Source organism: Paramisgurnus dabryanus, chromosome 24, assembly GCF_030506205.2.
Source record: "Paramisgurnus dabryanus chromosome 24, PD_genome_1.1, whole genome shotgun sequence".
Taxonomy (NCBI): domain Eukaryota; kingdom Metazoa; phylum Chordata; class Actinopteri; order Cypriniformes; family Cobitidae; genus Paramisgurnus; species Paramisgurnus dabryanus.
This window is the reverse complement of record NC_133360.1, coordinates 15,934,448-15,962,096: the sequence shown is the minus strand read 5'-3', so window position 1 is coordinate 15,962,096 and position 27,649 is coordinate 15,934,448. Positions and strand designations below refer to the sequence as shown.

General features: G+C 36.7%; 2 protein-coding genes across 4 annotated transcripts; both read right to left on the bottom strand.

Annotated features, from left to right (window-relative positions):
- Positions 1 to 1,140: 1,140 nt before the first annotated feature.
- LOC135729337 (guanine nucleotide-binding protein G(q) subunit alpha-like) lies at positions 1,141 to 15,954 on the bottom strand. Of its 3 annotated transcripts, none has more exons than XM_065246933.2 (8): positions 15,754 to 15,949; positions 15,003 to 15,158; positions 13,309 to 13,493; positions 12,609 to 12,763; positions 11,521 to 11,649; positions 9,800 to 9,929; positions 9,002 to 9,155; positions 1,141 to 1,945 (listed from the first exon to the last, which is right to left on the bottom strand). In XM_065246933.2, exons 2-8 carry the CDS (start codon positions 15,151 to 15,153, stop codon positions 1,743 to 1,745), a joined length of 1,107 nt encoding a protein of 368 aa, XP_065103005.1. In that variant the 5' UTR covers positions 15,154 to 15,158; positions 15,754 to 15,949; the 3' UTR covers positions 1,141 to 1,742. The 3 variants fall into 3 exon arrangements, with proteins under 3 accessions (XP_065103005.1, XP_065102985.1, XP_065102995.1); XM_065246913.2 differs by having other exon boundaries at positions 15,507 to 15,947; XM_065246923.2 differs by lacking the exon at positions 1,141 to 1,945 and adding an exon at positions 5,537 to 6,853 and having other exon boundaries at positions 15,507 to 15,954.
- A 2,753-nt stretch (positions 15,955 to 18,707) lies between these two features.
- Positions 18,708 to 26,488, bottom strand: LOC135729351 (guanine nucleotide-binding protein subunit alpha-15-like). The gene is made up of 8 exons (XM_065246953.1): positions 26,061 to 26,488; positions 24,899 to 25,033; positions 22,494 to 22,678; positions 22,054 to 22,208; positions 21,172 to 21,300; positions 20,596 to 20,725; positions 20,304 to 20,457; positions 18,708 to 19,101 (listed from the first exon to the last, which is right to left on the bottom strand). Exons 1-8 carry the CDS (start codon positions 26,068 to 26,070, stop codon positions 18,899 to 18,901), a joined length of 1,101 nt encoding a protein of 366 aa, XP_065103025.1. The 5' UTR covers positions 26,071 to 26,488; the 3' UTR covers positions 18,708 to 18,898.
- Positions 26,489 to 27,649: the final 1,161 nt, after the last annotated feature.

The following is a 27,649-nucleotide window of genomic DNA, read 5'->3' as shown; positions in this document are numbered from 1 at the left end:
CTTGTTCACTCATTCACTATTCCCTATATAGCAAATGACAATTAAGTCCACTATATAGGGAGGAAGGGAACGAAAATGAGTGAGCGATTTCGGACACTGACGTAAATAACCATGCGGCGGAGAGCTTTCGCAGAGATTATTCATAAACCTTGTGTGGCTTTATAGATTCTACTGTGAAACGGTAAGTTTACTTTATTTGTCACATCATTGTTCATGTTTATTATAATAGTTAATAATAAAGAGCACAAAACAACTGCTTGTCATATTTTTTTACTGTTGTTTATGTATGAATTAATAAAAATATTTATTATATATATATTTTAAAAGATATCACATTTTTTTGTTTATTTGAGAAAAGTAGAAAATAACTGATAACAAGAATTAAAAAATTGTGTATAAACGTAAATCTTTGGTGTTTACTGTCAGTATCCTTTAGCTGATTCCACCTGATTCACCATGCGTTCGTCTCCTGTTGCATCATGGGAAATATGAGTGAGCGAGTGTGCCGCCCTGTCCCAAATGGCACACTCCGGACTTGTGGTCCTCCTCAGAGTCCACACTTTGATGACATCACGTAGTCCAGACTTTAGGGACCCTTGATGCGAGTCCACGTGGGTACACCGGAGTCGTATTTTGGGACAGACTCGAGCATCACACCGGAAAATAGGTAGAGAAGTTGCCCGTCAGTGTGAACTCCTCCCTTCCGTCGTCTGATTGGTTCGATTGCCCTTTCGCAAGGACTTCTGGGTTGGCAAAGTGCGCGAAGCCTGCTGCAGTGCGGGCTTCGCTGAAGACCGCATCAAGGGGGCAAAGGAGGCGCTGATGAGCACACTTCAAAGCGTAAAAATGACAGATGGGACACCCTACGGACTCGTAGACTAAGCGAGAACGCGCAATTTAAGGCCACGAGACCGAAAGTCCACATGAAGTGCGCCATTTGGTACAGGGCCAGCATCGAATGTACCCTCAAAATCAGATTGCATTGTGGGTAAAAAGTAGTGAACATATGTAGGGAATGAAGTTGTTCACTCAGGTTTCGGACACCACTACAAAATGGCCGACACCCGATATAGTGCACTATATAGTGGATAGGGAGCGGTTTCGGACACAGCTAATGTGTAATAAACACAGACCCAATAATGGCCATTTAGCAAATTCAGTTTATTCAAAAATACTTACATTAATTTCAGGGACAATCTGAAATTGCTCCTATACAACTAGTTCATCGCTCATGGTTTCATGGGATCTCAATAACATTTAACAGAACCCTTGCATCACAAACTGTGACCCCAATAAATGACTTCAAAACTCTGTCTATCTGCTCCATGCATTAGCTTTATTTGACATTTCAATAATAATATACATTTTGTGATATTCTCTTTCATTTGTCAGTATGGCTTAGAGACAGTAAATGTATATTTTTGCCCCTAATTCTGTAAAACAAAATTTTTCCAAGTCATCAATGCTAAAAAATCAGTCATTACAGTAAATGCATAAAGTAGCCAAAATAACAAAGTGGTAAGGTGAGGTATATACATACTAAGGACTGCGACTTTCATCCATCATCCGCTAAAAAAGTAAAAATTTGCTTATAAAACAAAAGTTCTTCTGTGTTCCTTTATAACTGTTAATGTTTCCAGGAAGCAGCAAAGATGGTCTTAAAGGGTCGTTTTTGGGTGAACGGTCCCTTTTAATAAGCATCTATCTATGGCTCTTGAGATGTATGTCAGTGTCTCGTCATCTCAAAGCATACCAAAAGACTGCAGTTCCCTGATGAGAACGGTTTTCTTGACGTCATTGAAGACCTTACGGATGTGGTCAGTGTCAGTTGCGCAGGTAAAGTGGTGGTAAATTGACTTTTTCTCCCCGTTTTCTCGATTTGAAGCTTGTTTAAGGTACATGTTACAGATGTAATCCATTGCGTTGTCCACATCTCTTCGGCGGCCTGGAATCACAATAAGATGGAGTTAGATAAGGGTGGTGGACATTGAAACAAAAAAGACAAATTACTAAAACTAGATGTAAGCAAAAAATAAATACATTTTAAGTATGGGAGAACAAAAGATAATTTCAGATTTCACCTAAGAAATCCAGTTTATTATTAATAAACGTGAAAAATAACAGCATGTGTTAAAGTGCAACTTGACATTGGTAATGTTATAATATAATGTTAAATATACACAAAAATAATAAAGCTACAGCCTCAAGATACTATAGCCTTGGAATTTTAGATGTTCCTAAATCTGACATGCATCTCATACTATTACACTATAGGGTGGTTTCCCGGACAGGGAAATATAGCTAGTTTTAACAAACATGCCTTACTAAAAACATTACTTGTGTGCATTTTGAAGCAAAACAAAGGTACACTGATGTATTTTAAGATATGTCAGTGCAAGTTGTTTTGAGTTTGGACAGCTCTTACATTTATTTTAGTCTACGACTAGTCTAATCCCTGTCAGGGCTTATCCTAGTCCCAGACTAAAATGCATGTTTGAGCTGCCTTAATTTAAAAACACCTTGTACTGACATATCTTAAACAGTCCCTCCAGAAAAACGTGATTATGCGATCGCATGATTCAATGCATAATCTGCCAAAGTCTGCATATTTATGCGGGGGCCCCATTTTTTCAAAAACGCTGCACTTTCACAGCATAAACTGCAGATTTCCGCGTGCAAAATATGTGGGGCTTGCATGTTAACCCCCGCATTTAAAAATCACATATATCTTAGCAGAAAGTTGAAAAATGTTGCATTTACTTCACATAAGCGCAGCCATGTCCCCTGTTGCCCTGGGAACGTTATGAAGTGACGTGATTATGTGACATTAACATCATTGAAAAGCTGCAAACAGTTTTTGGAAGTTCACGCAAATTTTGCAAGTTCCCACAATTTCATAGCAAAAAATTGCATAAATATCCCGCATTTTTTAAGAAAACTTGCTGCAAGATCCAAGGATTTTTGTTCGCAACAATCACAAAAGAACTTGTTTTGTCTCAAAATGCACACCTGCATTGTTCTTAGTAAGGTTTGTTTGTAAAAACTAGGGATGTCCCGATCAGGTTTTTTTGCCCTCGAGTCCGAGTCCGAGTCATTTGATTTTGAGTATCTGCCGATACCGAGTCCCGATCCGATACTTCTATAATACATTAAAAAAAAAGAATAAAGAAGAGCAAAAAAACAGAACCAGTCCAGGATGTTCCTTATGTCATGCCGCACGCATTGCTGTTTCTGTGTGGAGTCAAAAGAGTCTAACTCTGTGCCAGCGCATAACTACAGATGTGTTAAAAAATAATGAATATATACTATATATGTTCAGGGGTTAAATTGGGGTTTGTTTTGTGGGGATGCTCTGTTAGGAGGGAGGGTTCGAGGGGTAACATGTTTAATCCTGATGACAGCAAAGCAACTGGGTGTGTTTCAATGACATTTTGTATCTCTGATAGGATTTTATAAGTTTCAGTTTTAAAGCTGTGCCACATGTTGACCCAAACTTTAAAACCTGAACTTTAAATTATGCAAATCTATGAGTCTGACACCCTATATGCATTTGGTGCACATGTCATTATGCACAATTGATCAAACTTTGAATGAAGTTATAAGACTTAACCTCCTTGACTCATTCTAGGCATAAGATAGGCTACCCAAAAAGACTCAATTAACAAGAAAAACAACATACTGATTCAGCAATATATCTTATAAATTAGCCATAGAGATTCCCTAAGCTGGTCAGCTGTTAGTTAAACAATCACTATAGTTAGGTCGTAATTGATTTGTATAATCAAAATACATTATTTTATTAAACTATACAATCAGTTGTATCCAGTTATCTAGTTAACATTTTGTAATGAGATGAGTGACATGGCTATACATACTTTAATACTTTGTTTCTAGACTTCTATTAAGTTTTTTCGACATGGGCACCATTCTTACCTCTCTTTCTCTCATCTCTACAGTAATGTCAAATGATCCTGCGCGAATGCGCGTTCTTGAGGTTCTGAGTGAGACGCGGAACTGCGTCTGAGCACATGTTGACAATAACGATCAACGCGTCGTTTAAATGAGCGGTAAAAACGCGGTTTTGTCGTGGGTTCCTTGCACGCACGAGTGTGTGAAGCCTATGAATGAAAGCACGTCAATAGGCTTGTTCGACTTCATGCGGCGCCGCAACACTCGACACCCTGGTGACGTCAAACTACCGCGAGAGTGATCCGCGAAATCATACGGAGGAGTTTGCTTTTACATCGTTCTCGCGGAACTTTGACGTCATGCAGCACCACAAGAACCGGCAGCCGGATGAAGTCGAACAAGCCTATTCTCTTCAGTTCACACGCACCAGCGCAGCGCGTACACTGGCGCGGAGCAGAGCGAGAACTTAATGGATTTTAAACCCTGCATATGTATCCGAGTCCTGATCGGGAGGTAACGTCCGATCCCGATCGAGTCTGAAACCACGTGATCGGGGCCGATTTCCGATCACGTGATCGGATCGGGACATCCCTAGTAAAAACTACTTTAATGTCCTAATATAACTAAGGCCTAGTGCTGGATTAATCTAAACCCTGCCCGGGAAACCACCCCATAAATTCAAAATGGCAACAGATTTAATGTTTAATAAATAAATAAAATAAATTATTACAAACAAATTAAATCTTGCATGATTCATTCACAGTGAATTCGGTGTGTCTATGTTTTAAATAAAGCAGATGGACATGTCAGGTCTATTTAGTACCATTTTACCATAGTAGTTTTGGAAAATGGTAAACTATGTATACAGAATATATTATATAAACTAACTTGTACACAATATATATATGTATATATATATATATATATATATATATATATATATATATATATATATATATATATATATATATATATATATATATATATATATATATATATACCTTAATAAGCTTGTTTGACAGAAAAGTAACAGTAACCTCTAATCTTATGAAAATGCTGAAAAATATTGGGTTGGAGTTTAAAGGGATAGTTCACCCGAAAAATTTAAATTCTCTCATCATTAACTCAACCTCATGTTGTTACAAACCTGTATAAATGTCTTTGTTTTGATGAACACAAAGTAAGTTTTTTTTTTAGGAATGTTTGCAAGCAAACCGTTCATGAGGCCCATTCACTTTTTTATTATTCTTTTTTCATTACATGGAAGTGAATGGGGCTCATAATCGGTTTGGTTACAAATATTCCTCAAAATATCTCACATCTTTCTTCATGGTCATCAGAAAAAAGACATTATAGGTTTGTAACAACATGAGGGTAAGAAAATTATTTTTGGGTGAACTATCCCTTTAACATAACCACATTAGTTGAGTTTTAAAAATCTCTAATTTGCAGTAAAGGTAAAAAAGTCTGAGACCACTTTGAAAATATAAATTTTAAAATAGGAACATTATTCCCTAAAATAAAGAAAATAAAAAAATAATATTCATGACTACACTGTAAAAAGTAAAAGTTATATCAACTTAAAAAACTTGAATTGAGAAATTGAGAAAATGTAAGTTTATAAAACCTATTTGTTTAGGTGTTACCAATTGAACTAAGTTTTATTTATTAGAGCAGCTTTAACTTTTTTACAGCGTAGCAAACAAACAAGAGACAGGTAATTTTGCTTGGCAGGTACAGTGTAGTGTTTCTCCACCCCCTCGAAACCAAAACTCGCCACCTTAAATATTCAGTCAGCTGCGCTGCATTCCTGCAACAGCCTGAGGTGTGATCTGACAACTTCCTCATGCCTTGAAAGTGACTTCGGCTGACACATGACAGGGATCAAAGGAATTTTTTATAATATAGAGAAATGTGTCATTCTGACCTGTGGGAGGCACTGTGTGTAAGTCTAAATGTTTTTTTTACATATATTATAACTAGGCCAATAAAAAGAAACCTGAAAACATTTCAGACAAAATGAGTGACAAGTGACAGTGTAGTCCGGGGTTACCCAAACTTGTTACTGGACGGCTCCCTGCAGCCCCCCATGAGAAATTATACATAGCTACAATTGTGTTAAAAGTTAACAGGAGTGGTGTGGCAAGCAACCATTCCTTCCCCCTACTGTTTGGAACGAATTGTATATAAGAGATCTGACTACCATACGAATATACAACTGTTGCTTATCCCATAAAATGAGAAACCCAAGCAGAAGCCTCGGGCGAAGTGAATGTGGAAGCTGTAAGTGGATGACTAGGATCCACTTATGTGCCATACAGGACGAACCTTACGTCTTACTAATTTAATAAATGAAGCACACAGATAAGATTTACAATATGATTGCTTAACCTTTAAAAAAACATGGCCTTGAATTTTGGTGCTATTATAGTGAATAAACAAATATACAGGGAATTGGGGATTTGTATGCCTGTATTCATTAAATTGCCTTGTTCCTGAGTGCAGGTTGTGAACCGGCTATGACACTGTGTTTTGCATTCAAGTCATCCACCAAATGTCAAAAGTGGGAATTTAAGAATAGCTTAATCGAAAGATAAAGAAGGAAAGTGTTACAAAGGCTGGCACAAAGAGAAACAAGTTACGGCGTCCTTTGCGTATTCCAACTAGTTTGAGGCCAAAGCAATCTGTGCTTATACGCATCCTGAAAGGATCAGCGCTTCATTGGTGCTTCTCGGGACATTTTATAGTACTCCATACTCCTTCAGAGACGCAATAAGTACAGTGTCTTTCACATCATTGAAAACCTTCCGGATGTTACTGGTGTCCGTGGCACAGGTGAAGTGAGGGTAGATGTGTTTACATTCCTTGTTCTCGACATTGATGGCCTTCTGCTTATAAATCTCTGAGATGAACCCCATGGCTTCATGCGCGTCCCGGCGTTTGCCTGAGGGTGGCACCAAACCACAGAGGAGGGGATGGGTTAGTATAAGCTTGGAAGGTAAGAGTGATTAAACAGGGAGGAGCACATGTTATTTAAAGAGGCGTTAATCGCTTGAAAGTTAATATTTAACTTCATTGGAGCTCAAGGGTCGTCAGTGTGGTACCAGTTTACAATATACTATTAAAGCGTAACTAAACCATAAATCAACTTTTTTAGTTAATGATCTGTAAGAATGGGGCTTTATTAGTGCTGTTCATTGATTTTAGTAAGTTTTTTGACATTTGGATATAAAGTGTTTCAATACTACAATATATGGTGTAAAAACGTCTGAGTGCTGCCCTCTTCAGGTTGAACAGGCTGACCGATTAGCGAAATTTGTTTTGTTAGTTTGTTTGCTAAAACTTTACAATAAGGTTGTATTTGTTAGTACATGCATCAGCTAACATGAACTAACAATAAGCGATGTAGTTTTTCATCATTTATTAAGCTTTGTTAATGCAAAGTTATTCATGTTCATGGTGAATTAACCCACAGTCTATTGAATTAAAGGCGGGGTGCATGATTTTTGAAAAACACTTTGGAAAAGGGAGTCGGTCTGAGTACCAAAACACACTTGTAGCCAATCAGCAGTACGGGGCGTGTCTACTAACCGACATCGTTGCCTGGGTTGCGTATGTGTGGGGTGGGTCTATCAAAAGAAGGTCCAGATTCTGTTGGGTAGGGGCGTGTTTGTTTACGTGATATCAAGTGTCAACATTGGAACTGTTAGAGATCATGCACCCCGCCTTTAACTGCTGATTTTAAAAATGTATTAGTAAATGCTGAATTTAACATGAACTAATATTAATAAATGCTTTTGAAGTGTTGTTCATTGTTAGTTCATGTTAGCGAATGGCTCAAACTGATTTTGCCAAGTGGTTGATGTCCTCAAGGCAACATATTGTGTTGACCAACGGAGAACATTTTTCAAAATAAAACCTAAATCCACCCCAAACCCCAACCCTAACCATAACCGAACATAAAATCGGAGGGACATGATTGGTAAAAAACAATGGTCTCGAAACAGCTAATTCTGGTTGTAAGCTTAAACTTAAAACAAACTGTAAACTTCTTTCTGAAATCTGATTGGTTGATTAAAATGTTGTCCCAGGGTCAACATAATGTTGCCCTAAGGACATCAACCTCAGGAGAGCCTTAGCGAATGCATTAACAAATACAACCTTATTGTAAAGTGTTAACGTTTTGAAACAATGACGTTCAAAAATCCAAAATCTTCACCCAATCTTCACATCAAAAATGTGAAATAGTTCACTTTTAATGGACAAAACCAGACTGGCTGACATGTATATGCTCACAATGGATAGATTATGTAAAAGGAAACAGATTGTGTATATTGAAGAAAAATTTGGGTTAGTATAAATCGTTACATGTCTATAAGTATGTGCTGGATGGGCGTGGACATGATATAAAGTGGGCTTTGCAAAGTGAATATTTTAGATTATAATTTCTGTCCATCGCTGCTCATTTTATTGCATTTAACCACGGCTGTCGTCGATATTCTGCCTAGCCATGGCAGCAGGTATGCAATTAAATTTAAAATTGGAGCCTGTACTAATACAACAACATGACATTTGCGTTCCTTTTGTAGCCGACTCAATGCCATTGGCCGCCTCCAGTTTTCCCTTTGTTTTGCCTCCAGCTAGCGCAGTGACGTAGGTGATAAAAGGGTCCACACAGTTCTAATGTAAGACAAAGTTACACCTTTCCTATTGAATTATCTTCTCGGTGCATACCAGCATTATTTCAATTCAATGGTGTAGATTGCTATATCTCAGATAAGGAAACACCCCCTTCACAGGGAAAGCCTGTTTGCCAACCATCCTGTCTGTAAATGCACAGAATTTGCTCTTTAATGGTTGCCATTGGTAACACAGGCAGTGGAAGAGAGAAACTGGGACCATTACCACAAACTGTCCTTCAATATCAGCTCCTAGAGAAAAATATGTCCAACACCACCTGCTTTAAAGCCAAACCTTTTCCTGGTGATTTCCATACATTACCATCAAATCTGTTTCCTAGAAAGCCTAATAATATCCCATTCACAAAATAAGCGGGGAAACTAAATAAATGCGCAAACCCTTTTTTCCATACCTCGGAAATCTGGGAAGTATGTTTGTAAATCTGACGTCTGGATCTTTTCTGCCAGGATGTCCATCTTGTTAAGGAAAAGGATGATGGAGGCAGTGGCGAACCACGGCGAGTGGATGGTGGTGTAGAAGAGCGACAAGCTCTCCTTCATGCGGTTCTGTAGACAGAAAGAGGAAGAGTTTATAGCAGAAGTTCATGATATGAAAAACTGTTGGTGCAGAAAGATTACACAATTTAACAATGTGGCAGGTGCAATGTTTTTGGGCAGTTTTTTATATTTATTGTGAGATTGTAATTTTCGTAGACATAAAAACCTTACAGTTGAAGTACATGATGTACATTATTTAATGTACAGTAGTGCGAAAAAATTTAAAAATATGAAAAAATCTAATTTACGTTACTCTTAATAATAATATTAAGGGAAAATATTTAAAGGCACAGTCATTTATTCTGCACACTGTAAAAATTCCTTGTTGCACCTAATTTTTTACATTTAATCAACTAGAATTTACGATTTATTTCAACTTGCAACTTGCAATAAATTATAATCTAATTAATATTTTTTATATAATTTATAGCAACTCCTTATACCTCCTCCTAGTCAAGAAAGTTGAAATTAATTGAAAAAACAAACAATACAGTGCAGTTAAGTTAAAATGGTTGATATGGCGGTTGTCATGGACTTATACTGACACCTAGTGATGTAGATAAAGCATAATGCAAAATCACATTCATTTTATGCAAGTATCAGATAATGGATAACTGTGTCTGTTTATTTTTATTAATGTAATACAAACTCACGTCTTTGTTATTCTCCTCCAGCACTTGGTCAAACTCGCTGAGAGACGCTAAAAATATGAGGGATGTCACGTTCTCAAAGCAGTGGATCCATTTTCTCCTTTCTGACTTCTGGCCACCCACATCAACAATCCTTTAAAAAATATTAACAGTACAGAAATTAAGTAGAGCAAGTCATTCTTGGAAGATTTTGTTTAAACCAGAAACAATCAACACTTACTGGCAGAGCTTAAAATTGACTTGTACTTCCTTTCTGTCATATACAGTACACCAAAACCCTCTACCATCTCAAAAAAAACTCACATATTTCATGTATTTATTGTTACCAACCTGTGCATGTGCGCAGAAGCTGAAACAACCTTGAACAAAGGTGCTATTTGAAATTTATGGTACAAGGAATGTCAGATATAAAGGAACACGCCGACTTTTTGGGACTTTAGCTTATTCACCGTATCCCCCAGAGTTAGATAAGTCTATACATAGCCTTTTCATCTCCGTGCGTCCCTTAACTCTGTCTGACGCACCCACCGCTAGCCAAGCTTAGCACAAAGACTGAAAGTAAATGACTCCAGCTAGCATACTGCTCCCAATAAGTGACAAAATAATGCCAACATTTTCCTATTTATATGTTGTGATTTGTATAGTCACAGCGTGTACAAATAACAAGGTCATATGAGACACAGCCATCTTTGAACCATATACATCCTGGGAACTATTTTCTTAGAAGGCGAAGCACTGCTCCTTGGGTGGAGTGATTTGCTCGCAGCACCGGAGAAGCCCCGTGGTAAAGAGCAGAGAGTTTGTGCAAGTGTTGCGCTAATCCCTCCGCCCAAGTAGCAGTGCTTCGCCTTCTGAGAATATAGTTCCCAGAATGTGTATGGTTAAAAGATGGCTGTGTCTCATATGACCTTGTTATTTGTACACGCTGTGACTATACAAATCACAACTTATAAATAAAAAAATTTGGCATTGTTTTGTCACTTATTGGGAGCGGTATGCTAGCTGGAGCCATTTACTTCCAGTCTTTGTGCTAAGCTAGGCTAGCAGTGGGTGCATCAGACAGAGTTACGGCACGCACAGAGATGAAAAAGGTATGGGCTTATGTAATAATACAGTGTAATAATACAATGTAATAATACAGGGGGATACAGTGAATAAGATAAAATCCCAAGTCGACATGTTCCTTTAATTGTTGGTCAGAAATATGTATTTTAGCACAAGATTTTAGAGATACCCCCCCTTCAAGCAGATAATACCTTAGTCTTGCATGACTGAAATAACTGCAAACATGACCACCACGTGGTATGACTTCCCTTAAGGGACTTTGGTGTTTCTTAGCACATTACTTATGTGGTTGCTAGCTGGCTGCTAAAAGTGCCAACCCGTAGCCTGTATGGTATTCAATAGTGTTGTGGATTCCCATATCTAGTTCATTTCTGTTTGTTTATTAATTTTCTGCCCCTTCTTCTCTCCACATGACTAAAATTGTCTGTAATAACTTAGAAAAATATAGGCACAACTAGGTAATTTCCATTTCCATAGCATTAAAAAAGCCCCAGTTCCTGCTTCCTGTAGACGACATGTTCCGAAACGCATGTTTACGCTTGATAAAACGACCCATTAATCTCCCATAATCATCAATGTAATTTCCATGGTAGAGAGATCAACATGTTGTAAGCCTCATCTAGACAATACAGTAGTTGCTTGTGTGTTATTTACTGTACCTGAGGGTGATCTTCTCCACACTAAATGAATAATCATTGATGCCCGTGGTGGGAAACCGGACCCTGAGCACATCCTGGGCTGTCGGGATGTAATCTGCAGCTGCGATACGGTCTAAATTTTTCATAAAGCTGAAAAGACATTTAAAACATACATTAAGTCATGTGACTTTAAAAGACTTTAAAGAGTTCAACATGCTGTAAAGATGCAATGTCATCCCGTGTTCAGACTCTTTCTTTTTCTAATGCAACCAAGTGCTTTTTGGTCAGTTTGTCAGTCCATTTAACTAACAACAAAACAACTAAATGTTTTTCTTTTAAAAAATTACCTTTTTGGTCCCACACACACAATTTGAAACGGATGTATGGAGTTTTTAAGTTCCATGATGTTTGCTTTTTGCTTTATTGATGTTTGTGTTGTAGATGACGGTTTAATTAAATGCGCTGGTCTGTTTGTGTTTCTTATCATGGCACAACTTGTACAATTGAAAACATGATCGGGAAGGAAGAAGGAGAGGAATAGAGGGAGATCGGCGAGTGCTTAATTGTAATACAACATTGCCTTAAACAACTGATTTAAGAGCAAAAATAAACACATAAATGTGGCAATACTGCAAAAGTGTTAATAAAATGAAAGATAAACATAATTATTAATAGAAGAGAATAGAAAAGTCATCAATATTTCATGTAACAGAGACTGCAATACTGCCTTTTTTGAAACATTCATGCTTCTCTAAACACTTAGCTGTATTGCCCTCCTATGGTACTATTTGGATCTACACATGGTTTTCATAGTCCGGAATATGCACGACATGTTAGATGTTTGTCCAGCTAATACTGATCATCAATATTTGTATATTAATATCAAATTAGTGTTTTATTATTTTAAGAAATACACATCCTTCATTAGAAATATTCTTATTATTAATCGAATAGCTCAGAAGCTAGTAATAGTACCTTAGTTATGAGATTATAGCTGCATGTTATAATAAGTTACATCTATTAAAAAATCAGCATCAAGGACTGCACCTCTGCATTTTATTATTTGCAATATTAATTGATTTACTGTTCAATATCCTTTATATACTTACTATTCTGTAGAGTCCAGTAGCTGGTACTCTCTACGGCGACTGTAACAGTTCTTGATACCTGCGTCAGCCCAGAGTCGACGAATAGGGTCGACATATTTTCTGTCCAACTGTGTCATCCGATTTATTTCCACTTCCTGAAACTGTTGGCTGTACACCTAAAGATATAAAAAGGAACATCTGAGGTTGGTTCATAATCAATTGTGGTCATTTTCCTATAATCCTGGTCTTATCTGAAAGGGGAACTGCCACATCAATTGTATTCAAGTCAGGTGATTGCTTAGTGAACACAGTGAATTAATAATTGTTATAAATGACTACACTGTTCACATTTTGAATGTTCTGAAGGCCTAAGTCAAAAAGAATTTGAAATTCTGGCCCCCTCAATATGCAGTAGGTAGGATTCCTTCTGTAAATGTGAAAATGCGATGTGAAAACTTCAAAAATATATTAACTTAATTAATAATAACACCCCCTCTCACAGTCATTGTCTGACGTTGACCCTTTCAGATATTCCCAGAGAGCAAGAGACGCCGAGTCTATTTTTATCTGGAGTCCTAAGGAAATGAAGATATTTGGAGATTTCTGAACTTCCATGTAAATGTTTACACAGGGATCAGGCAACAACAAAAACAAACATTGCATTGGATAGTTTTTTATATTTAAAAAAGGGGTTTAAATATTTCACACTTTGGCTGTTCACCTCATTCTGTTGGATGGCATAGGGAATCTTCAGTGTGGACATAGCCACCGTCATTGCCTTCATAGCTGTGAAGATATTCTGGTAAACGAGTTTAGCATACGCACGTCTGTCGTCTTCCGAAAAACCATTTCCATGAATTATCCTCATTTGTTTAATAAAAGTCGTCTTCCCGCTTTCTCCAGTGCCTATATTGAACAAAACAAAAGTAAATATTCAATTTAACAGAAAAGGGGGCAGGGAAAGAATGTCAAATACTAATTTACCAATTCATGGCATGACAAAAATGGAGAAAAAGCATGCAGAGAACAAATAATGGTGTATCTCAAAACCGCTCCTTAGGCTAAAATACTCATGTTTTTCTGTGTTCACACTGGAATGTTATCTGTCCTGTCCAAAAAAGACATGAGAAGCAAAAGAATCATAGGCTACTGTTAAAGTCATGCTGTACAGAAAAGCATGTCGTCGAACGTGTTCGTATACTTTTAAACTCGAGATGACATCAGCCAGTGGGAGAATTCCTCTGGTCTCCCAAAGGTCTTCTGTGCTCTCTGAAACTATTTCTGTGTTGTTTTTGAATTTCATAGATAGTAATTGAACTAGACAGGCATTAACAAGTTATTGGTGACTCACAGTAGTCCTCAGTTTAATCGCTGTTTTTCAAAAGCAAATATTTGACAGGCAAACAATCACCACATCAAATCAGAGTGAAAGGGCAGAGTAAGTTTGAATGGAATGTTACAGAATACCGTGTTAAACAACATAACACGAATACAAAACGTGCAAGAGTAAATTTCTTCATAGCATCATCGCAACACATCAGATAGTACAGACACTGGCATGTTCTGATGTTCTCGATTACCCATCAAGAACGTGTCTGTCAAGAGGCATAAGATCACAAACTTCAACAGATTAAAGATTAGACATACTTGCCATTTACAAATACTTAGCAGCCTAAATAATAACTAATGGACAGTTGATATGACATGTCAGGCAGCCAGTGTGAATGCCAGGCTTTAATTTTTCTGTGCTTTTAAACTCAAATTTCTCAAATTCTTGCATAACTATTTTGCCTGTGGTTTATGTGACGCCTCAGCAAGATAATATAGTCACACTGTTAAAAATTGTCACACTGCTGGACTGTTAAAACTAAAAGGGGTGGTTTCCCGAACAGGGATTATCTTAAACCAGGACTAGGCCTTAGTTTAATTAGGAAATATAACTATGTAGTTTTAACAAACATGCCTTAATAAAAACATTACTTGGGTGTACTTTGAGGCAAAACAAAGAGCACTGATGTATTTTAAGATAAGTCAGTTGTTTTCAGTTTGGACAGCTCTTACATTTATTTTAGTATAGGACTAGTCTAATGCCTGTCCGGGAAACCGCTCAGACGGGTTAAAGATGGTTCACAACTTAAAATGGTGACCAGTTGTGACAACTAAAGTATGCACGTTACCTTATACCTACATTTTAACCTATCCTCCTGCTGAATAAACTGTCAGCTACCCTTATTTAAATGTTCTATATGTGTTCGCATAACTGTAAACATGCATAAACAGTCTCCAAAAATTAAATAATGGTTTACTCCCTTAAAATGACTTGAGGTCCACATCTACAAAGATCTCATCCTCTTAGAAGATGACCTTAGTATTCAGTATTGTGTTACACATTTCAAAGTAGAAGTGTTATCTCACCTAATAAAAGCACTTTGATCTCTCTGCGTTCTCGTTTCTTTTGCTCCGCCAGGACCCGTTTAATTTCATTGTGTACGGTGATAGCGCTTCTCTCCTCTTCAGATAAGCAGCAGGTGCACGTCCTGTAGCACCATCTCCAACAGTTCCCCATCTCCCCTATAAGACAATATATAAATAATCAATTATCAATCTGAAAGAGCTCATAAAAACAACGCAAATGTATTTTTTTAAGAACAAATGGGCTTAATGTGATAACTAACTTGTATTTATTAATGTAAAATATCATAATGCGTGTATAAGTTACGCGTACAGTGAAGTGTTAGTTGAAGCGCGGAACCAACTCTTCTGTATTTTGATATCGGTTTTAGGGTCTTTGAGAAACCCAAACATATTTCACAATATCTGACTTCCCCCACGTGTACAAAGACTAAACCTAACATACATTTCGAGTGCGAATAGACATTTATCCACATTTTAAAGACATGAATGCGATGAATCACTCACCTGCATTCGTCGTCACACCTGTACGGAGATTCTTGCGTATTTACGAAACGCGATACATATTCAAGGCGAACAAAGGCAGCTGAGTTTTCCCAAAAAAGTTTCTCTTAGGTGTTTCTGTTAAGGTTACATCCTATTCATGGCGTCAGACAGCTCTATACGCAATTTAGCTAAGTCCTATTTAACTTCGGGCTCCTCTGCTAAGCGAAAGCGCGCATGGGCTGTGTCTAAAAGTTAGCGAGCTTCCTACCTAGACAACAGCTTGAGGCGCGAATAGGACATGTCCTGGGGTATAAACTTCTAGATTCACCATAAAGAAATTAATAACGCTGCTGTCTCGAGACGCGTTTAAAATTTAACGTGACAGTGAAGACGCCTGTTATGTCTACACAAAGAAACAATAAATATAGATTGTCTAGAAGAACGCGTCGCGTGTGAACGCCCACTTATGCCCGTGTACTGATTCAGCATTTCCAGGTGTGCTCCATGACATCATTTTTGAGAATGAACCTCACAAAAAATACTGTCTAGGTAGGCAGCTCACTAGGTTTTGAAACACAGGCATTGCTTTACAGTGGAATGCGCCCTGAGTGACTAAGCTGTGGCTGTGGTTAAGCTGGTCTCAGATCGTACGGTGGATAAAGTTACTATAAAGTAGATATTTCACTAAAATAGCATACCTTGTGTAGTTTACCAGAGCAAGTCACGACAAAACCCCCTTTAAAATCTTAAAAACTGTATATGATTAACTAACAACTAATATTAATTATATAATCGTGCCTCGAGCGCACAATTTACATCATGGCACTGGCCTACAGATGAGCATAGCCTATAAGCTCTTTTTAAGTATTAAATTAAGGCAAAATAAATACTTGAAACCTGTTTTAGAAGTCAAAAGTGGTGTTAACTTGTTGAATAGCTGTGCAGGTATTTGACACTCCTGTTTCTTGTGGCCTCTGTGGATGTCAATCTTTTGTCTGCACATGGAGAACAGGTTTAGCAAGACTTTCATGACCAAGTCACAGATATTGAGATACTCCATATTGCCATGGGAACCTGGTAAGTATGCCAAAGTCCTAAAGAGGAGATTGTTTTAATTGGTGGTAGCACACTGTACAATTTAGTGGAACTACCAACGTTTTAAAATAAGTATAGGGAGAAAAACTATTACAATTAAAAGTACACAGCTATCAAACAACTACTGTACAGGGAATTCCCAAAAGAAACAACACCTTTCACAGGTAGTCATCTCCTGCCAGTGGCGAATCTGGGCTGTACTTGCATTAAAAATAATAATAATAATAATTGTTGTGGGTCTGGGAGGCCTCTGTCTTGTCTGAACAATAATTTAATTCAGACTGCGAAACTGTCGCGAGTAGAGACCCTTGTTTAAAATGTGCCTCGAAAATGCATACGAGATGTGTGTTTGAGTTTATGCGTTGCTGCGCAGACCAATCTGTTTATGACGTCACAGTATCGCGAGAGTCAGTCGAAAGCATGCGGAGCAGTTTGCTCGCGCGGTACGCGTGACAAATGTGAGATAGCTGCCATCACTCAGTAAAGGAGTGATATATTTAGAAATATTTTCTGTGTTTTGGTGAATATTCACACATATTTTGTATACATAAAATGGTAGCGGAGGTAAACATATTTTTTTGTGGTTGTTTAATGCTTCACCGTCACAATTTCACAGTTTCTAGCTTTTCTGTTCCATGAAATAACCACATAGAGTCATCAAAGAGTTGACAATCTACATCAAGGCATTTTTTCATTATACAATTAAATTAGATTACACGATTATTGAAATAAATTAACAAATATTTTGATACTTGCTTTGTTAAAAAGAATGCTTCAGGTTTAAGAAGTGAACTCTGCTGTCCTAAACTGCTGTTATTTCAGTGAGACACCAGTGCCCCCTACAGACCAACTTACAACTCCACTGGTGCACTACCACCAAAACAAACTGATGGGTATAGGTGTTTATTCATAATATCTACCAATTCCAAGAAGAAAAAACACACACACACTAAACTGTGATGGGCAACTGTTTCACAGGGACATACAATTGAAGAACTAATACTTGACTTAGTAAGCTAAACGATGATGTAAGACAGTTATTGAGTCCAATACAAGTTTGGAGTAAATTTGGCTGCTTTCTGCTTTATACAAGTCATTGTTGTTATTGATATTATTACTTGCTATTTCATCTTGACTTTGATTCACTGTAAGGATATGAATTTTTCATATCAACAATTTACACGAGTTGAAATTCTATTGACGAGTGTTAATCTTTATATTTTTAATTACATTTCGCCTAGTTAAAACATGCATTCTTGAAATTACCAATGACATCATCACTTTCAATATCAATATACAGTTATGAACAATCTGTAATGTTATTGTTACCAGTAAATAAGATACAGTATATCTGTTTTGTATGCTGTATGTGTTACTAGAATTAATGCTCCTTCCAAATACAAATTCCAAACTTGCAGAAGGGCTCAACTGTTGCACGTGTAATTCAATAAAGATTCATTAAATGCTTTGGAATTATTGGATTGCTTTAAATGACTGAATGCTTTGTGAATTGTTTTAAAATGTGTACAACTGTCTATTTTCCATTTGGTCATTCAATTATTTACCATAGAAAATGTATTCTGTGTCTTATGGATTAGATGATCATGAGATGTTGTTGGTTGAAGTAAGCTGACTGCTTGGTTATAACAAGACCTTGCTGTATTAGCAGTGAATGGATAATATTCGGCTATGTGTGTATTAAGCTACTAAATGTGTGTTATGTGTGTAAGGTTCCCAGAAATTCTTAAGATTGTATTTAAGCTACATGACCATCTACTTCTTGATTTATTAGAATCTGTGTTAGATAGACAGCCATGAAAACAACTCCTATTTAAAATATGTTTAACATATGAATTAATGGTATAATAAAATCATGAAGATGATTTAGCGTCCGTCTAGTTTATTATGGAATGTAGAGATGTGTTGATTCATAGGTTTCTATTAAAAAATATACAAATTTTTCCCCTCTGACTGTAAAGAAAGTTAATTTCTTGACCACATATTAAAATGTGAAAAAATCAGATAAACAACAACATTAATACGATAATAAAGGCAATGCAAATAATAACTTAACTCCTAGAGCTTTATCCATCTCTGAACTAGTGCAGTGTCCATTTGTCCAAAATAGTATACTTTTGACTTATTGCCACACTTGAAATAAAGTAAGCAAGGGTTGCATTGACACTGGACAAGGATAAACAATAACCAGCATCCTTTGCGAATTCTATGTAGGTCAATGAATTAAATTGACTATAAAACCAGAAAAAAAGCAAGATCGGTGAAAGGTTCAGGGCTTCATTGGTGAATTTTGGGCCAGTTTAGAGTACTGCATATGTCTTCAGCACGTTAACAAATACTGTCTTTTTCACAGCATTAAAAACCTTCCGGATGTTATCGGTGTCCGTAGCACAGGTGAAGTGAGAGTAGATGTCTTTACAGTCTTTGTTCTCAACATTGGTGGCCTTCTGTTCATAAATCTTTAAGATGAACTCCATGGCTTCTTTGGAGTCTCGACGTTTCCCTGATGGTGGCATCAAAGCATAGAGAAGGAGAGGGGTTAGCATAAGCTTGGAATGCAAGAGCTTTTATGTTTTTATTGTTTGCAAGACATTTATTAACCTCCTGAAGTCATATAGTTTTTTTTTTTATTAAACAAAAGCACCAACATACAAAATTCTCGTTGGGGAACAAAATCCTGAAGTCATATAGTACTCCTATGATGGATAAAGGATGTGCTTTTAAGAGCTTCGAAACGTTGAACCCAGGTAAAGAAAGAAAGAAAGAGGCAAGATATTTTTATTTTTCCTTTTAGTCAACACTAGAGCAGCACAATGTCATAATTCCATTTATTTATATTTATAATGATTTTCTTAATGTACACTGTAAAAAAAATCCGTAGAAATTGCAGCTGGGTTGCCGGTAATTTACCGTAGATTTAAATTTATGTTATTTACTGACAACATTTTGTTCAAAGTTAAATGAACATTTAACATTTACAAGTCTTTGTCTTTACAGAGTAAAACTAAAAAAAACAGCATCAAGCAAAACATTCTGGGAAACAAAATCTGAAGCAAAAAAACAGAAAAAGGTTGATGATGATTTCTGGTTACCAGAATGCTTTGCATGAGGCTGTTATTGTATAGTTTTATTCTGTAAAGATAAAGACTTGTTAATATTTAAAATTTATTTAACTTTGAACAAACTCTTGCCAGTAAATAACATAAATTAAAATCTACGGTAAATTACCGGCAACCCAGCTGCAACAACATTGTAATTTCTACTGAATTTTTTTACAGTGTAAGGTGTACAGTGTTTTAATTTATTGTTAATAAAATATTTAATAATTAATTTAGATAATAACTTTTAATGACAAATTTAGTTTTTTAGATCATTTATTATGTTATACAACCCTATTTCTGTTATCTTCTCTGTCTCTGCAGACAACAAGCATTTTATAAATTCAATGCTGTGAAGGTAATTTAGTAAGCACTAATTCATACATATATGTTATGACTTTATTATGATGAATAGGTACAAAGTTAATTGCACGAATTTTAAAATGTTTATTTAAAATAAATAATTACACCCCACCCTAACCCCAATGTCACAGGAGCAAAAGCAAATCATACAAAAACATCATTTTTAACAAATAAGCCACCTTGTAAAATACGTATGAATTGCCATGAGATTGTGTTAAGATTGCTGAAAAATCTTTGTTCATACCTTTGAAATCTGGGAAGTATATTTGTAAGTCTGACGTCTGAATCTTTTCCTCCAGGATGTCCGTTTTGTTTAGAAAAAGGATAATAGAGGCATTGGCGAACCACTTCGAGTGGATGATGGTGTAAAACAGCGACAAGCTCTCCTTCATGCGGTTCTGTAGAGTTTACAGCAAAAGTTAATTGCAATTTAGCATGAAAACAAACCATATTTAAAGTGTTTAAATAATAAGAAAATATACTGTATGTGTATTTTGAATTGACTCTTTTCTCTTTGCCAGTTGATTTTAACTCACTTCTTTGTCGTTCTCCTCCAGCACTTGGTCATACTCGCTGAGAGAGGCTAAAAATATGAGAGATGTCACATTCTCAAAGCAGTGGATCCATTTTTTCCTTTCTGACTTCTGGCCACCCACATCAACAATCCTTTAAAAATAGTAACAGAACAAAAATTAAGTAAGTCATTCTTGGAAGTTTTTATTTAAACCAGAAACAACCAACACTTATTGACTGAGCCTATACTTCCTTTTAGCCATAGCAATCCTGTCTTTTCCCTCTTCATCTGAAGGAAGCTGGACAAATGACTCTCTTACTCTGTATTTATTTTTCTCATGGCATTGATATTCAGTTGCTGATGTGCTCTGAGTGGTTTGTTCATGTTGCTATATTCTTGGTTTCGCAATATTTAGGCTTGCCATTTTCCATTACCATTTTATTTATTTTCATTAAACTATTATTCTCTTGGCAAAAACACACAAACAAATAGGATATGTTGGATGAAGAGATGCAGTAAATGAAAGGTGACAGTTCCTGCATATATGACAATGTAATTCTGGTTTAAACAATAGCTGTTAGTGTGTTATTTACTGTACCTGAGGTTCATCTTGTCTGTACTAAAGGAATAGTCAGAGATGCCTGTGGTGGGAAACCGGACTCTGAGCACATCCTGGGCCGTAGGGATGTAGTCTTCGGATGCGATACGGTCTAAATTTGTCATGTAGCTGAAAAAACATAAAAACATACACCAAGCACATTAAGTAATGTAATTTTAAAGGGTTCATATGGTTAACAAACCAAAAAGAGCCTACGTCACACCCCTCCTGATCTCACTCTACTGGCTGCTGATAACTGCCTGCATCAAATTTAAGTCTCTAACAATGGCTTTCAGGACCATAACTGGATCTGCACACTCATATCTCAATACGGTCCTCAAAAATGATGTTCCCTTCTATAATATATGATTAGGGGCCGTAGTGGTAAGAGGCAGTTGAAGCTTAGTAAAGGGCAGTTGTAGCCTAGTGTTTAGAGAGTCTGGCTTGTAAGTTGTAACACAAGAGTTGCCAGTTCGAAGCTTACGGCTGGCAGGTTGCGACTGAGATGTCCTTGAGCAAGTCACTCCGAGTGCTCCCCGGGCGCTGCCGTGATAGCTGCCCACTGCTTCAGGTGTGTGTGTGTGTGTGTGTATGTGTTCATGACTTGTTCACTACTGGGATGGGTTAAATGCAGAGGTCACGTTTAGAGTATGCGTTCCATACTTTACAAACATGCCACTTTCACTTTAGTAAACCCTAACCTCCAACTTTCCACTGTTTTACTTAGTTTAACATTGCTAACAATATTATTGCTTCATTACCGTTACCGACTTGTAAAGGTAGCCAACAGACCAATCAGCATCAGGGACTAAAACTAATGTTACATCATTTGCAATAATGGTCATCTAATATAAATATCTCTTACATCTTAAGCATACTTACTATTCTGTAGAGTCCAGTAGCTGGTACTCTCTACGACGACTGTAACACAATTTGATACCTGCATCAGCCCAAAGTCGACGAATTGCTACAACATACATTTTGTTCAAATGTGTCATCTGATTTATTTCCACTTCCTGAAATTGTTGGCCGTACACCTAAAGATGTAAAAAGGAACATCTGAAGTAGGTTTAAAAAATGTTGAAAGTTTGACACTAGCTTTATCCTTTAATTGAAAGTTTCATAAATTAAAAGTGAGTTTTTTGCAACATTGCATGACATCACCTCTTTCAGATATTTGCAAAGATATTAGGATGAGATTATTAAAAACAGCAGTTAACTGAACATTTCTTGTAAATTGTGTTACACAGACATCAGGGCAAAGCTTAAAACTAGAAAATTGTAAGGGATGAAATCACAGTGAAAGATATTTCACACTTCACCTCATTTTGTGGGTTGGCATAAGGAATCTTTAATGTAGTCATAGCCCCTGTCAATGCCTTCGAAACTGTGAAGATATTCCTGTAAACCAGTTTAGCAAAAGCACGTCTTTCTTCCTCCGAAAAACCATTTCCATGAATTATCCTCATTTGTTTAATAAAAGTCGTCTTTCCACTTTCTCCAGTGCCTGAAATAAACAAGAAAAAAGTTGTCAGTGGGGCGGTACCTTTTCAAAAAGTACAATTTTGTACCTAAAAGGTACATTCTGGTATCTCAAAGGTACATATCTGTACCTAAATGGTACTTTAAAAGGTACCATCCCAGTGACAAAAAAGTACAACTTTTGTTCCCTTTTTTTGAAAGTGTAAGAAAATATTAAATTAAAGGTGCAAGGAAAGAACATCATGCACTATTTGACTAAATATAACTGTAAATTTAAATCAGGTTGTGGCATAACAAACATGGAAAAGAGCTATGCAACGTAAAATGGTGTATCCCAAACAAAGGACACAAAAAGTGAAAGAGAAAAGTGCAGAAGAGCATGTCAGTTTGGATACTTTCAAACTTAAGGTGGAAAATTCCTCTGGTTTTTCCTACATGTTCGAAAGATATTCCCTGCTGTCTTCAAATCTGTTATTTGTTTTATTTGACATACTAGATAGGCGTTAACAAGTTGTTGGTGACTCACAGCAATTCTCAGTTTAATGGCTCTTTCTTCAAAAGCAAATATTTGACAGGCAAACAATCACCACATCAAATCAGTGTAAAACGGCTAAATTAAAATAAATATTACATAACTTTTTACATACCGTAAATTATTTTGTTTCAAATTAAACAAATAACGGTTATTGGGCAAGTGCTTAAGAAAATCTGTTCAAAGCTGTTTATTACCTTACACGTTTACAATGAACTTAAAATAATGACATAACATATTTTAAACTGTTGCTACAATTTCACAGCTGATGTTAGTTAGACTTTCTTTGAAGTTAAAAAGATAACTCTGAGTAAGTTTCAAACAGAGATGGCGATAAAGAGACAAAAGTTACAGATTGAAAACAGATTAAGTATACTTTAAAATATACTTTTTATCACATAACTTAAAACATGTTTAAACAAAGTTAAAGAATCTTTTTCCCTTTGTAAACCCGAGAGCAATATCTACAAAGATTACATCCATTATTGTGTTTATTATTAGCCTAATCCGAGACTATGGGGGCGTGCACACCAAAACTTTTATGCCCGCGGCCGGCACATGTTTTCAATTGATTCCAATGGAAACTCTGCGTTTTTCAAAAAAAACAGCAGCTAGCAGTTTTCTTCCGCGCTGAAAACCGGCGCTCAGCGGTTTTTCCGCGCTCAGTGCTGAGAGCCGAGAGTTGAAAAATATTCAACTTTAGGTGAAAAGCTCCGCTCGTCAATGTCAGTTCTCACACGGCCGTCCAATGTCAGTAGAGGAGGGGCGGGACATTACCACAGCAACCAACCGGCTCACAGCTGAAGTATCACAGCTACCAAAGAGCTCAGCTGAAGAAAGCTGGCACTCAGCTGAAAAACAGCTGGGATTCGGCATCCTCCAGGCGTTTTCAGCCGCGTTTAAAAGTTTTGGTGTGCCCAACCCCTAAGGGGGTGTGTACACCAAAGCTTTTACTCCCGCAGCTGGGACATGTTTTCAATTGTTTCCAATAGAAGCTCGCATTTCTCGAATAAGCCAGCAGCTAACGTTTTTTTTCCACACTGAGCGTTGAGAGTTGAAAGAGATAAAAATTTGGGTGAAAAGCTCCGCCCGTCAATGTCAGTTCTCACACGGCCATCCAAACACAGTGAAGGAGGGGCGGGACAAGTATCACCCTTAGGGGCGGGACACCCCTTCAGGAATGCCAGCTGTTTTTTCAGCTGAGCGCCAGCTTTCTTTAGCAGACCGCTTTGGTAGCTGTGATACTTGAGCTGTGAGCCGGTTGGTTGTTGTGATGCTTGTCCGGCTCTCCTCCACTGTGATTGGAAGGCCGAGTGAGAACCGACATTGACGAGCGGAGCTTTTCACCCAAAGTTGAATCTCAACTCTCGACGCAAAGCGCGGAAAAAATGCCGAGCGGTGGCTTTTTAGCACGGAAAAAATCTGCCAAACGCTGCGCTTCCATAGGAAACAATTGAAAACATGCGCCGGCCGTGGGCGTAAAAGCTTTGGTGTGCACGCCCCCCTAAAATATGTTTAAGTTGTCTTAACTGAAAACAACTTGCACATTTTTAATTTTAAATATATCAGTGCCGTTGTTTTGTCTAAAGATGCACACCAGGAAAGTTATGTTTGTAAAAACTACTTAAATGTCCTAATATAACCAAGGCCCAGTGCTGGAAAAATCCCTGTCTAATCCCCATTTGAAGTTTATAATAGTCCGAATAATCTTACCTAACAATAGCACTTTGATCTCACTGAGTTCTCTTTTCTTCTGCTCCGCCAGCATGTGTTTAATTTCTTTTTGAACAGCGATAATTTTTTTCTCCTCTTCAGTCAAGAAACAGGGGCAACAGCTCCATGCCTCTCCTAAAATGAAATAAGTTGACTTAGAAATTAGTATGAGTATTGAGGATGAGTAAACAGACAGCAATTTCATTTTTATGTGAACTATGTCATGTAAACTAACTTTTAAATACACAATTTTTTAGAAATTTAAGTACATTTATTAATCAAGTATAATAAAGGACTGGTGACTGAAAACATTACTTCTTCTTCTCTAAAAAAAAGTTGCCTACTCATTTAAGTAAGTGTTCAAATTAAAATTCAAGTTCACTTAAATTGGTGTTCTTTAAAGATATTATAACACAAAGGATTAAAAACCGTCATGATTAGCTCTTTATTGATGACTGAACTTGAATTTCCACTGAAATAAACACCAAACTGTATCTTTGAAATGCATATACAAGAATGTATTGAACAGAGTCCACATTAAAATACTAATCCCCAAATGTGATAGTACATTTACAGCAAAACAACATTAATACTAAAGAAATCTTAGACCTCAATGACTTCTTATCAACAAGCATACATCAAAATATTCAGACGCAAGGGCTTATGGGTATTTTATACTGATAATTTTAAGATCCTTACACTTGGACGTTTTAATGTTAAATTAACTAAAATGTTTGTCTTTATGATTCCTTGATTGTTTACGTAAAGACAACATTACTTCCCCTTACATACAAATAAATAAATTCATGTACAAATTCCCTGGGTAGCTACAAACATCTGCACTTTACACACTACAAATGTTAATATACTTGTGTTTATACTGTATGGAAAACATTATTTTACGGTTTTTGTTATTTATTTTATTTACTTTATTTAATACTGCTGAAGAATGGCTGAGCCTCACATCAAGCATTTCAATATACAACTGTCACTGCTGTGCACATGACAAATAAACATGAACTTGAACCAATATGGTTCAAACTAATTATTGTGTATTTTGTGATATCTATGATTCCCCTAACAATTAAGCTATTTATAGTTTATAGAGGAAAGATGTTTAACAAAAATGCAGTCTACAACATGAACGAACTGAATCACTCACCTACATACATCTTCACAGCTGTACGGAGAGTACGCTAATGCGAATTTACGAAAAGCAATACATATTTTTAGACAAACTGAGGCAGCTTCTTTCTGGGAGAGTTTCCAAAAATATTCCGATGATTTTACATCGTTTTCCTGGCATCGGACTGCTCTTTAAATCAGGAAACTCCTACCTAACTTCGGGTTTATTTCTACTAAAAGCGAAAGCGCGCACAAAGGAGCTGTGTCTCAGAAAGTAGTACTTCCTACCTAGACAACAGTTTGTGGTATCTTAAGCACGCACGTGAACATAACTCGGATGTTTAAAAACGCGTTAAAAATTTGGTTGTAAATTGACGAAAGACGCGTGAAGCTGTGGTAGATTGTGCAGACTGCGCGTGAACGCCCCTTGGCTGCGTGTACCGATTCAGCATTTCGAAGTTCATAGCATGAACAATAAATCTAACAAAAATGCAGTCTAGGTAGGCAGCTCACTAGGTTTTTACATGCGCCATAAATAACTATGCTGGTAAGATCATGGATGCCAATCTTTTGTCTTTGCAGGCTTAACAGGTTTAGCAAGACTGAAATGAGCAAGACAGTCACAGATACTCCACATAAATGCCATGGGAACCAAGTATGCCAAAACCCTAAAGAGATATCATAACACTTTTATTATTTCTTCATAGTTTTACATTGCCATAAGCTGAATTCCCAAATGAAAATCTTCCACAGTCACCTGTTGTAAATTGTCCATTCTCACCTGCTTTCTAGCTGTATTGTTTCAAGATATCACAACATGGTGCTATTAAAAAGCTAATGATATATATTACATCCATCTAATATTTTGAATAAAATAAACTGCGTAATAGATAATGATTTTATTATAATTGGCACATCCTTTCTGGAAAAAGGCAAAAACGGTAATGGAAAAATACTTTTCTGAATCATTTTATTTATTCTCAGCTATTTTTCTTGTAAATGTCGTTATTTATAGTGGATGTATAAAGTTTCCCTCAGGTTTACAAAGGTGTCATATATATAATAAAAACTCAGTGTAAATGCTGCATGAAGATCTTGTCTGGACTGGATATTATTTCAATACTGTCCTGCAGCAAAGTTACAGTAGCTATTTTTCAATCTTGTGCTGTTCACTTCTGCAGGTGATCTGAAATGTGTTGCTGCAAGCCTGCACCTGGTTTTCAACCAACCCAAGACAAATCAGGTAGATATAATATGATACATGTTTTTCTGATTTTGTTTATAATAAATGATAACACTGCAGCACAACAACATGTTTATCCAGTATATGGTTTATAAATATATACTGATCCGTGGTACAAAAATGCAAAAGTTCTGAGCAACATAGCCAGCTGGTTACAAGAACAATCGTGTAGTGATTCTTTTTACAAACATAGAGGGAGCTTTATTTGTTTGTTTATAAATTAAAGTTATAATATATAATTTCATTCATGCTTCCCGTTAAGGGGTTGTGCACACCAAAGCTTTTAAATGCGGCGGAAAACGTCCGGAGGCTGACAACAGCTTTCTTCAGCTGAGCGCTTTAGTTCCTGTGAGACTTCTGTTTAATTTTTTTAACTCTCCGTT

What these genes read in the sequence shown, in the direction of transcription:
- LOC135729337 (XM_065246923.2), bottom strand. Translation starts at nt 15,153, where the DNA reads ATGGGGAACTGTTGGAGATGGTGCTACAGGACGTGCACCTGCTGCTTA. An exon ending in ATGCCATCCAACAGAATGAG is followed by an intron (nt 12,764 to 13,308) that starts GTGAACAGCCAA and finishes TTATATCTTTAG; the next exon opens with GTGTACAGCCAACAGTTTCA. An exon ending in GTGGAGAAGATCACCCTCAG is followed by an intron (nt 9,930 to 11,520) that starts GTACAGTAAATA and finishes TATTTTTTAAAG; the next exon opens with GATTGTTGATGTGGGTGGCC.
- LOC135729351 (XM_065246953.1), bottom strand. An exon ending in GATCAAAGTGCTATTGTTAG is followed by an intron (nt 22,679 to 24,898) that starts GTAAGATTATTC and finishes TGTTTATTTCAG; the next exon opens with GCACTGGAGAAAGTGGAAAG. An exon ending in CTACTGGACTCTACAGAATA is followed by an intron (nt 21,301 to 22,053) that starts GTAAGTATGCTT and finishes ATGTTTTTTCAG; the next exon opens with CTACATGACAAATTTAGACC.